A 13,047-nucleotide genomic window follows, 5' to 3' on the forward strand; every position below is an offset into this window, starting at 1 on the left:
CCATCTCTTCCACCCTCCTGTCCTGCTTTCTTCCTCATGGCTTCATTTAGCTGGTAGCACTATCAGGGGAAATTCGCTAGATGGGGAGAGTCAATGGAGTGTAGCATATAGCTAGACATCAGCCTCGGGGAGGGTTTTCTACTGAAATCATAAACAATATTGCATAAGCTACACAATAGTCTATGGGGAAATAGCGGTACATGGAGGGATAGAAGGAAGGGGAGAGGGATGATGGAGGACTATTAGTGGTTGTGGGTGGAGAAATTCTATGGTGTGGCAAATTAACTTGGAAATTGACATTCAAAACACATATTCAAGATATGGTAAAAATTCCTGAACTTGTGCATTTAGGATGTAAGTGTGACATCGCTGATCATTCTTGCCCGTATGATTTAATAACATGTCGGCTGAGCTTGTCTGGCATGATCACGGTGCTGAGTAGTAAATGAGTTAAAGTCACACTGTAACAATCTGCGTTTCGTTCAGTTGGAAAGTCTCATATGAGTAAAATCAATGCACCGATTCCAGAAATTATTGGAAGAAGAAGGTGAGAGTCACACACATAATTTGATGCGTGTCAGCTGAGGCTTATGGCACATGCCAGACGTGTGATACAGATAGAAGTATGCACTAGATGTGCCAAGCTTGTGCCAATTAACACTTATATATTTGAAAACACAATTTCAAACAAAGGCTCAGCACCCTGAAATAGTCACATCAATCTACAAACCAGTGTTCATAGTTTATATTATTGTGTGTAGTTTTGTGCCTTGGGTGACTAAATATTGATATGATCCACTTGCAGAACAGCTAATAAACAAATAGAAGAAAATACTTAACACTCAAATATGTTTTTAACACTCAAATAAAAGCAAACATTATTGAAACAAATTCTATACTCTGTGAAGTGTGTGTGAGCTTCTCCTGCCTACCTGACCTCCAGGTGCAACACCAGGAGACAGCGGTCGGCAATGTCCTGAAAGCCCCTGGACAGGTCACTCAGAGTCTGGAGAATCTGCTCCCTGCTGCGTTCACTCTCACCAACCCCCTGACTGTCTGCTGAGCATGGAGGCGCACCTGAATGGACAGATCGGACAAGAAGACACAGGCAGGCACTATTAATAAACGCAATTATACCAAACAAGGGCATCTATAATGAGTAGAAGGATAATCACTTAACTAGAGGACAAAGGACAAGAATTCAATGTTCACACACTGTACTGCACCGCATGACAATACACATGTATACCATTTAATACTGACATAATCAGGTACTGTAAATGACACCAGCTCAAACAGTTTACACAAAGCCATTAGTTCACACACTTCCTAAGTCCTTCAGCATGTTCTTGTACTTTCTTCTTGCCACTTGTGCTGAGACAGCAGAAGCATGTGTCAGTGCACTGCATTGTAAACCATACAAAAGACCTGTGTGTGTGTGTCTGTGTGTGTGTGTGTGTGTGTATGTGTGAAAAGAGAGAGAGTGAGCCAGAGAGCAAGAGAGCATGATGAGTGTATATAAATTCAGCCCAGTGTAGATCAATGGCCATAAATTAGCAAGGGGAGGAAAGGGAGAGAAATTGGCCCCGTCACTCATATGTAAGTCTATTTGGTCAATGAGGCGAGTGCATGCGTGTGTGTGTGTGTGTGTGTGTGCACGTTTTTGTTACCTCTTTGGGACCTTTTGCGGTATAAACACTGACCTTGTCAGGACCAGTGGTCCTCGTGGTGACCAAAGCCTGGTCCTAATGAGGCAAAACATCATTTCTGAGGTCCAAAGTAAGGTTAGGGCTAAGGTGTGGACTGAGGTTAGTTTAGGGTTCGGGTTTGGCTGTCCACAATGAATGGAGGTCAGTGTAATGTCCTAATAAGGATAGCTTCACAAACTTGTGTCTGTGTGCGTGTGTGTACAAAGAGTGACTGTTGAGCAGGAGAATGCAGGGGTCCACGATCGATGTGCCGCAGTCAAAGCCAGCTCCCCAGTTACTCTTCCTGCCCTTCCGAAGGTCACACACGCAGGCACGCAGGCATGCACGCACACACACACACAAAAAACTCAGGACAGGGTGGCCCAAGTCAAAACTAGGGACAGAATAACCTGGTCATCTGTCTTTCCTCTCTGTGATATAATTCTTCTGAATGATATCCCCCCAAAACAGATAAAGGTTTGGGTATTGGATATTTGTTGATGTTGGTACATGTGTTTATTAGCTGCTGTTTGTTGACACCGCAATGCTCCTAATTAAGGTTTTTGAAGTAAAACTATATCATCGACTGCTATGTCACCTCTGTCTTTTTTGGAACAGGGGGTTTTACTGCAAAGATAAACAGCTTTACATTTCCCCCACATTAATAAGGCTGACTTAAGTCCAAAACCTTACTGCTTGCATTTTATATGTGCTGGTGAATGTGTCTGTCCCCATTACAGGTACTTTAAATGAACCCCTGATAAGACGAGAGACTGTTGGTTTAGGCAAACAGCAATGAGGTGTGTGTCGTGGCCATCCAATTAACAAAGCAAACCCAGCCTGGGCTGGGATGTGACAACAGTGACAGCTCCTCTTATGGTCTGTGTGCCTTAAGTTTAGAGATAAATACTTGAGATTGCATTTCTTATTAAAGGTGTGCATGTGATGTGTGAGGCTGTGTATTTAGAAGTGCTAAATGCATCTACTGTATGTATGAACTTACCTGCTAATTAAAAATCAAGTCAAGGTAAGGTAAGTCTGGGTAAATTCACTAAACCCTGACTGCCTGGGCGACTACTTCAAACTGCTCTGTTCACTTAACAGAAAACAGTTACATGGACATTTTACTGAGAAAAAAATATGTGATTCAAGTAACAATCCCCAGTCATAAACAAACAAAGAAAGTCTCAAAGTCAGTATCAAAAAAGCTCTGACTTTTCTCACTGCTGACTCCACAAAGCTGTTAGAAAACCACAAATTATGAGCCTTCCTCTCCTCTTTTTAATCAGCTTCATTGTTGCCGCAGCAAGAAACACCAACATGAGCTCCGAGATAATTAAGGGCTAGTGTGGCTAACATTTTAGGATTATAATCAGTCTTTATTTTTGAAAATCTGACTATTTCACATTAAACCAGTCGGAAAGTGAAACAAAAACTGGTTTGAATCAACAGAGCAGTAGTCTAACATGTCACATACTCTGTGTTTGGTTCTATATTTGGATTTTTTTAAAGAAAATGTCAATCATCATCAGTGCTACTGTATAAAATCCATATGATATTTACACAAGGCGCTGCCTCCTCCGCAGGCAGAAAACAGAGAGCCATGGATTAAATCTTTAGGTTGGCAATATCAGCATTAATCCTTCTAAATGAGGCACAGGAACAACAAACAAGATTGGCCTTAACACCCACAATGATTTCTCAAGGGAGCAGAGAATAATGACATTAATTGACTTCATTTGATTGGATTTAGCTAAAGTTGTTTATTCTCCCTGGTCACTTTATCAGATCGTTATTAGATACAGAGCAGAGCAAAGACACACAACACCGCCACTCAAACATTCAAAGAGAAACCTGAAAGCTGTGATCTATGGCATTATTGACATCTACTGGCATCAAAGGAACAGTAACAACATCAACAAGTGCTAAGTACAGCTAGCAGTGCCCTGACTATATATACTCTATAGTCAGGGCACTATATATATATACTAAAGCACCTGAGAAAAGCTACATGTGTATTAGGCAGATATAGACTATTTTGCTCTTTTCTTTTCTGTCTCTTTTTTCACTTCGTTTGTGTGAGAGAACGAGAGCATTTGACTTGCTCTGCCTGTGGGAGTGTTTTTCATCCAAGTGTGTGTGTGTGCATGTGCACATAGGCGTGTGTGAGAGTGACTCGAAGGCTTCTGTTTCCTCTCATGTGCATTGCACTCACTCACTTTGGCAGCAGAAGGGGAGAAAAAAAACGGGGGGGCTCGCTGTGGCACACCCTGCTGGAGGTCTCTCCAGGGGGTGTCCGTGAAACACACACACACACGTCCAAAAACACACACGCACAGAAACACAGGCACACAGTCTCCTGCCGCTCCCCCAGCCTGTGCCGCTTTGATGATGCAAGGGAAGCGTCGCAGCATGGGGGGCACCATTAGAGTCGGGGACAGACGGGCAAAAGGAGACGACTCATTGGTCCTGACTGACAACTTTCTTGCTCTCTTTTTTTCTTTCTGTATCTCTCTGCTTTCTTTTTCCTCAAACCAAATAACCCCCAACTCTTACTTATAAGTTCTTTGTGTATGCATGATTAAATGTGAGGATATGTATGTGCATTTCATGTATCTATTTATGCGCCCGTGTGTAGGCATGCGTGCGTGCGTGCGTGTGTGTTGTGCGCTTATCCAATTATTTTTGAATCTCATCTAAGAGAAACGGCTGTTGCTTGCCATCTGCAGAAGATGAGGTTGGCAGACATTAAGAGAGAAGATCAGTGATGGAATTCATACACTTACACACATACAGCATGCAGATGCGAACATGCCCAGACACTTTATATTAACGCCCAGTCTTACACTCATTGCCCTATCTGCGATTAAGGACGTACAAGATATATTAAGAACAAAGAAAATAATCTGACTTGAAATTTTCTGTGGCACTGATAAATACAGATACTGAAACTTTGATAAAAATCATTTGTTTTGTTTAAAAAGTGAAAACATGCCCTACCTATAAACAGAAAAGAGGAATGGAGGAGAAAACGGAGGAAAAATACGCAAAGGACAGTATCCTGCAGGGGTGGAATGATGAATGATTCATAAATGACTGACTGAGTAAGAGAGGAGAGGAGTTATTAATTATTTTGCTGCCTCTGGTAGAGGATGAACATCTGCACACGGGGATTTGAACTTCTGTCCAGAGAGAAAGGGAAAAGATGAGAGGGGAGAGAGAGAGAGAAAAATTGAGAATGATAGAGAAAGATTTTTATACCTGACAACCCTAAATTGCTTGATGGTGTCTTATAATGAGAGAGAATAGAAATATGCTAGACATTTTGGACAGAAACAAATGAATGGATGAACAAAAAGATAATATTTTGACTACTAAAAAAAACAACACCATCATCTCCCGCTGCAGCTACTCCCCCAGGCCTGTGCAGTGAATAACAATGTGTTGCAAGTCAACTTGCCTTGTTAAATGGAGTCAAGAAAAAACCACAGCTAAAGGGGAAAGACCTACACTCACCATAGTCAAGGTTAGAAAAGTGTATTCCATAAGAGAGAGAAGGAACTTACTCCCACAGGGAGAACACATGATTATTTTCTAGGAACCCTGCAGCATAGATTAGAAGCTTGTTTCTACATAGCTAATGATGGTCAGGCCTCCGATGTGAACACGCAAATGCATTTGCACACAAGTACATAAAGTGTCGATAGACAGAAAAAGTCTGCAGGAAAAACACTGCCCAGTAGGAAGACCTTTCACGCTGTTCACGATCTCCAGTTTGCAGGTCGTTGCTCAGTACACAAAGATCCAACAAGGCTGCCAGACACACTGGCAAACATTATTTAAAAAATCTCAAACATACACACACACACAGCAGTCAACAAAAAATGGCTGTTATGCTGACATTGCCCCTCAGGCATCTGCGTGTGTGTGCGTGCGTGTATGTATCTGTGTGTGTTGTCGGGTAAATATTGTCAGAGTGGATTAGAAGTTCAGTGCTGAGACCAGATGGGTGATAAGACCCTTTCTCCAGCCACCTTCACGGCCAATCACCATCAGTGGTCTGTCTGCATACACACACACACACACAAACCGTCCTCTTTGCCAACACGCACACACAGTCTCATTCAGATATTTTTAATAATCTGACACACACAGATATCCAAATGGAAGTGCACATATACAGACTTAAACTGAACCAGCATCCTGAGGAAGCACAACGGATCACATACACATGCTGTTTTCATATCATTCTCTATACTTCAGAGCACAGCAATGTCTGCAACGACACATCCTGTAGAATTCAATCACACAGGAAGGTGATCAAACCTCATGTCCACTGCAAAGATCACCGGGCTATGGACAAAATCTGAAAGACCAATGTTCGCACTGCCAGGATGAGGAAAGAAGGAAAAAAGAAAGGAAAAAAAAACAAGGCAAGAATGAAGGAAAGAAATACCAAGAAAGAATGAAGCAAGAAAGTAAGAAAGAGGAATGAAAGAAAGAAAAGGCAAAAAGAGGGAGAGGAAAATGAGTTGTTCATACCTGACTGCTTCTGTAATATAAAATCCAATTTGGAGAGGCATAGACGTGAGGCAGGGGGGTGGAGGATGAGATAAGGTGGGGTCCTTTTTCCCCAGCCGTACCCTTGTCCCATCTTACACAGTGCATGCTTATGTACACACGCACACACGCACACACACACACTAACACCCATACCAACACACACGTAGTCCGTCATCAGCTCAGCAAACACTAAATAATGAACAATACGGAGGCTGTCCCAGCATGATAAGTGACTGCCCTATCCTTCCCATTAATGCCACCCGCCAGTATTAATGATAATTATGTCACGTCCCTTCCCGTACTTTTATTGAATTCTTATCTATGAATAGACGAAGCAAGCTGGCGTCAGAGTGAGAGGGAAGGGAAGAGTTTAAAAAGAGATAGTGACAAAGTCAAGCCCAAATAAGAATATCTGAAAATTTCTCATTTAATTATTTTACGTCTAAAAGAAAAGTTGCGATATGGAATAGCGAAATAGTGCAAGTTCAATGAGCAAATCAGAGGTCTGAAGCTAGAGAGCTGTGATAGTGGCTGATAGAGGTTGGAGCCCTCTCTCTATTCCTCTAGGAAAGGTGCATAATTTACCAGAGCTCCGCCAGAGGACCAAGATACTGCTGTGAACATGGCTAAGTTACTCCGTAGTACTGTAACACAATAACTACAAAGGTGAATGAATGGCTGTATGAAAATGTGGCAAATATGTTATGTGAAAATGTGGTAATTCTTATGCAGAAACTGAATAACAAACTGAAATTTCAAGAGCATCATCTCACTCTGGAATTGTAGACTGACATTAAATAGGCCATTAAATGAGCTCATTAGAAAAAACATAACACATCAAATAAAACTGACTTTTTCATTAGACCATTAGACTGGAAAGTGAAGTCTGATTTCTGCTTATATTGTACGAATTTGGGGAAAAGGTTTTATACTGCACATAAATACCAAAGTTTTGATGGCGTAAGGACGAAAATACGAAATAAAAGACTGCTACCTCTAACTACAGCGCAAAAACAAACCTGACCCACAGTAAGAGTCATTAATGGGAGTAATAACTCCCTGATTGCCATCATATGACACTAATAAAAAGATATGGACTCGAAGAAGCAAATTACAAGATGCTAGAATCTTTACAGGAAGATTAAACATATTCTCAGCGTGATAATGAGGCTAAAAACATTACTGTAATGATAAGAGATTAACAACATCTACCTAAAGACTATGTGTTGAATGGAAACATGCACACACACACATACACACACACCTCGTTGTGATCAGTGATTAATGATACAAAAGTGATGACTGAGCAGGGAATGTATGAGATGCTTTTTAGAGTCCTGATTAAGGTAGGCATTTATGCACACACACTTGCAGAGGTAGAAGCAACCATAATGAGTGTGTATGTGTGTGTGTGTGTAAAGTGTTCTTTGACAACTCCAGTGGAGAAGGTAATGAGTGTGTGATAATACATTCAAACAAGAACTTAATGAGGCACAGGTAAGAAGTGTTACTACAAAAGCGCTGCAGTTAAGGATGAGGAAACTTCATGTACCCCTGACTGTGATCCTACATAAACCATCCAGACAATGTTTTTAATCTGCAGTGTATTCTGATCAATAACTGCCTAATGACCTGAGAAACTGGAAGCAACATCTCCTGGAAGACATATCCATGATATAATATTGAACGATACAGAAGTATACCAGTTGAGGATGTATGTTGTCGGAGCAGCTTGTCCCCAGGATAAAGTTTCACTGAACCAGTGTACTCGTGCAATCTGTTTGATGCCAACTGAGCTCTCACACAGTTTACACTAACATATACTAAGCATTTTTTTTTTAAACAGTGTCATGTTTGGCAGCCATGTAGGTCTTTCTGTCTGTGCCAAACTGGAAGAAGGAGACGCTGAGGGAAGAAAATGACACAAAGAATAATCTGATTTTTGGTGCAATGCAACCATCTGATCAGCAGAATTCATGTGTCAAAGACAATGTGCAGTTTTTCAGTATGCACAATAAACAGCAACAGATGTCTGCGTTGGCGTCAGTGTAACGGTTGTAGGCACTAAATGCACTGCATATGTCAATGTTTGTGTCAAAAATATTACCATGTTTTGATTAATTTAATTTCATCAACAGAATAACACCTTTAGATATATCCAGTTAGTGGGAACAGGGTTTTTGGTAAGTTTGGGAGAATCCAGTTAGTTATGGGATAAATATCAGCACACAGGCTGTTAATCTCTGTGTATTTATCATCTAGTGATGTTGTAGCTCTGCCTGTATGCATAGATATGAGATATATATGAGACCTAAAATATGTTTGCAGGAGAGAGGAGGATGAGGTGAAGAGGTGACATTCTTCTTTACTGTGACAATGACATTATAACAAATAACATAGACAAAAGGTATCAACTGCTTCTGAATCTCAAATGACGCTTCCCTTACTTACTGGAGGCATGAGGCAGGTTAGCAAAGAACGTCTTGAGGCGACCGGCAAGCCACTCCATGCTCTCCTGAAGGTTGGCCAGAGCCTTCAGGTCACTGACGTCACGAAGGATCTCGTTCTGGGGGATTAACTTGTCTCCTAGGTTCCCAGTCAACACCTCCGACTCCTTAGCAAAAGCCGCTCTGAATAATAAAGAAGTTGAGTGGGGGATGTAAGGGTTTGTATGGTTAGAGGGCAAAGAAAAACATCACTCAACCAGTAAACACCCATTAACAAAAAATACAGCTATCAGAAAATGTAAGGACAAACATATGTGCAACGACTTCAAGGAATGACTATTAAAAACTCCACAGTCAGTCTACAATATTAAGTTATTTGAAGGAAATTATTGGTTTGCTGGTTGGACTCAAATTGTCTGGTCTCCAGAGGCAGTGCGTGGCTTATATAAATACTATAATGGAAGTCAATTTCCAAAAGTTAAAACATAATTGACTGCTGAATGGAATGGATGTGCAAATGTACGAGTGCGCTTGTGTGAGTATGTTTATTTGAAGAGAATTCAGATGTTAAAGTAATCTCATGCTTATGTGCACAATGGCTTAGTGATGTGGGGCTGAAATAGTGCATTGACCTTTACAGTGATGTGAAAACAAATAAAAAAAAAAAAAATAAAAAAAAAAAAAACAACAGGGACAGTGAGAGAGATACAGGGTTGATAACTACATAGATGCATAGATGGATATGTACACAGAGAGATGGGTGGAGGATAGGAACATAAGAAAGTTGGACACAGTAATTAAGAGAATTTTATGGGCACAATCACTTTAAAAGGGAGGAGTTGCTACTAACTCAACAATCGGTGGAAGAGAAATAACAGCGGGTGATGGGGAATATTTAGAAACGGAAAACAAACAGAGGGCAGACAAAAAGATCAAAACCTCTTTTGCATTATATTAACAATCACTTGTGGTTTTGGAAGGATAATGAACTTTGGAGACTGGTAAGGAAGAAAGGAAAAGTTGGAAGTTGGATAACTAAATCTCAACAGCACAGTGCGGCGAACGCATGGCATGTGGACTGGCGTCCCGATTCACCGGGATGCCCACAAGATCAAGATCCTTTGAACAACAGATGGGTAAAAAAAAAACACCAGATACACAAGCACATACTCCCTCACTCACACATGGGCATGTGTAGCTTATTAATGAGGCTTTATTAAAGGACTGGGTTGCCAGTCGTGCAGAAGCTAATCCCCCTTTCATAGTGATGAAAACATCTATGCCTCTCAAATCAAACAGCCTTATGGTCTCCCTCTTGTTATCTCAGTGCTCTCACAGTGTGTGTGTGTGTGCCTGAGAGAGGGAGAGAGCGCACACAACAGATTGACTTTCTCTGGCCACATAGCCAATTTATTTATTTACTTTACTATTCCGCTCCGATGAGCTTCAGTGTTCCCTGAAGAGTGCGCACATTCAAAGGCAATTTCGATAAGACAGACCCCCCCCCCCCTTTCCTGCCTCCGACTGCTCTTCTTATATTTTCCTATTTTGTTCTTCCCTCGTTTCCTCACTTCCTTCAGATAGAAGGTGCTTAAAAGAGCATTCGTGACCTCTCATGTGGGTGCATCTTAGTCAACAAGGGAGGGTTCAATAATATGTGAATAAGGGAGCAAAGACGGGAAGGAGGGATTATTTGCGTGATTGCTCAAGTGTGATTGTTCGTGTCTACCTCTGCTTGTATGTGTGTGTGTGTACAATGTGCGCGAGAGTGTGTTCTAGTTGCCCTACTTGTTTGGGTATCAGTTCTTCATGACAGAATTGTAAATTTGCATACACATGGACATATATTTTTTTTTTATGAACAGGCATGTATTCCATTCATATTTGTGTATATGTGTGTATTTGTGCGTTTACCGAGTAAAGTCCTCTTCATCCTCCCTCTTCTGTCTGGTCTGTCTGGGTTGGGCCATATTTGCCCAGTTAGGGAGGGACTGGAGCAAACGACTGATGTCCTCATCTTTAGACCAGGAAGCACTGATGGTCAGCTTCTCCTCACACTGAACAATACCCCTGAGGACACAAAGAAAGACATACTGAAGTGTAGACAACAGACTATTAATATACAACCGATATATAACCGAGGCACAAAGAGAATTAGTTCTTTAATTTTAGAGGTACGTTGTCAGGAACTGAGGTAATGGAAGAATAATTCTTATCTGCTGGTGGCACCAAAAGAAGTCATGGGATGAGTAAACTGCATTAATCCTCTACCAACCAAGAACATCTGTGCCATCTTTTGTGGCAATCTGTCTAAAGGCTGTTAAGATATTTCACTAGAAAATGATGACTGACAGACCACAACTGCCCAAGAGCCACACAGCAAGCATTGCTTAACTGTCAAACTACATAATATTCATATTCAAACAGACAGGCTAGTGGCATTAATAGAAAGGTAGTTCTGTACAGACATATACAATAGAATTACAGCAGATCTGATTTGGTGTTAAGACAAACTGGAGCACACTGCCAGCATGTAGTTGTTTTGTTTGGTTTAGCAATTAATATCATAGTAATATCTTGAACAGTAGACACAAGCACTCCAGGGTTTCTCTCTCTCTCTCTCTCTCTCTCACACACACAGACACACAAACTAACACACACATACACTTTGGCAGTCTCTGTTGGGCTTATCTTTATCACTCGGAGGCCCCAGTGAGACTGAGGCTGACCTGTGACAGAGTCCAGATGCACTCCCAGCAGTCTGTCAGTCCCATCCTGCATCTCCTGGTCCGTTCATTATTCCCTCTCTTACCCCCCGCCCCATATTCTCCAGCCCTCCCTTCACCTGTCCAGGTGTTACATGGTCCCAGGGGAGCACAGATGGATGACCCTTCCTAGCACCAATGTGTGTGTGATTACAGTTGCGTAGAAAGCAATTAAAACAACAATCAAACCCCGTTCCTTGCTCTAAAAATTAAATATTCTGTGCTATGAGCCCTTCATAAAAATGCACACTAGCATCTTCCTATGATTTTCTGTTTTTTTTTTTTTTGTTGGTTGTAAAAGCTTTTGTGAGATGACTCACCACATGTCTGCCAAGGTTTCACAACAGAAAGCTTCCGTATCAGCTGTGTACTTATCCAGACTGCAACCTAACCTGGATTTATTCCCACTACAGTTTACCATACAAAAACCAAAAGCACTCTGAAACCCTGCTCCCTCCCTGCATGAGATGTGAACAGTGACATTTCTATAATGCAATCAAAGATGTTCTTAAATTACATTTTTGCTAATGTTGTTTTCAAGAGCCCAGTGATCATAAATCCGACACAGACTAGTATAACAAAAAATAAATTAAAAAAAAAAAGGATTCCAGTTCCTGTAGCAAGTGAGCTGGTCTCTCCCTCCTTTTACCTGTAGGCTGTGTTGCAGATTTCCTTGTACTCTTTGAGCTTGTCGCAGACCATTTCGAGGAACTGGTTGGAATAGGCACTCAGGTCCTGCATCAGGCTCATTAGATCCTGGATGGACTTCTCCACTACCACCGTGCTCTAGAGGCAGAAACAGGAGCAGAGCAATCAGTGTTGGTTGGGCTGAGCTTTCAACTGTTCAGAAGAGAAAAACAGACAAAGTGAGAGACGCGGGAAAAATAAAAGGGGACTGGATTTTATGCAAGTGTCGGTTCAGATCCAGTCTGCTGTAGTGCCAACGTAACAAGATGGCTATAGCTTCACTTATCTGTCACCTGCGGCTGGACTGATGACTGGTGCTGGAGAGCTTGTCAAAAGTCGTAACACCGTATTGCTGGAATGGATGATTCTTTGTGTGTAAGTGAATCAGCGTGAGTGCACACAGTGGTGTGTGTTTTTGAACTTCTGTGTTGTGTGTGTTCTCAGGCTGAAAGTGAGTGTGTGCACATTTGTCACAGTGCACCCATCACCAGGAGCTGCGGCAGGGCTGTGACAGCAGCCATTACAGATTAGCCACTCCTGTGTGACTAATAGCTGGCCTGGGAACAGCGGAGTAGCTTCATATCCCCAGACACACTCACACACATACACACAGAGAGTAAACTATTCAAAACGCACACCTTTGAGCAATTCAAGAGCGGTTAAATGAGATTACAACTCAGTACGTTCCAGTTTGCGTGCTCCTAGCACTTAACCAATCTATCCTACATCTCCAATAATAGTGATAACTTGCTATTAGTCTGGCAATAGCTGCATCCATTCTGAAACTCACTACAACTACAAAAGCAGCACTGTGTCTGGTGCAGAGCAATCCCATACAGAGACACACAGACAGGGAGTCTGAAACATATAGTTTCCATTTATCACTCATAGCTTATT

General features: G+C 41.6%; 1 protein-coding gene across 1 annotated transcript in view; it reads right to left on the reverse strand.

Annotated features, from left to right (window-relative positions):
• The window catches only part of exoc4 (exocyst complex component 4), a 102,367-nt gene that overhangs the window by 14,530 nt on the left and 74,790 nt on the right, over positions 1 to 13,047 (reverse strand). The window contains exons 14-17 of the mRNA XM_041030346.1: positions 12,113 to 12,249; positions 10,613 to 10,768; positions 8,703 to 8,881; positions 933 to 1,077 (exon numbers count right to left, since the gene is read on the reverse strand). Of these exons, the coding sequence (XP_040886280.1) occupies positions 933 to 1,077; positions 8,703 to 8,881; positions 10,613 to 10,768; positions 12,113 to 12,249 (617 nt within the window). The remainder of the gene's footprint in view (positions 1 to 932; positions 1,078 to 8,702; positions 8,882 to 10,612; positions 10,769 to 12,112; positions 12,250 to 13,047) is intronic.

Source organism: Toxotes jaculatrix, chromosome 22 (assembly GCF_017976425.1).
Source record: "Toxotes jaculatrix isolate fToxJac2 chromosome 22, fToxJac2.pri, whole genome shotgun sequence".
NCBI lineage: Eukaryota > Metazoa > Chordata > Actinopteri > Toxotidae > Toxotes > Toxotes jaculatrix.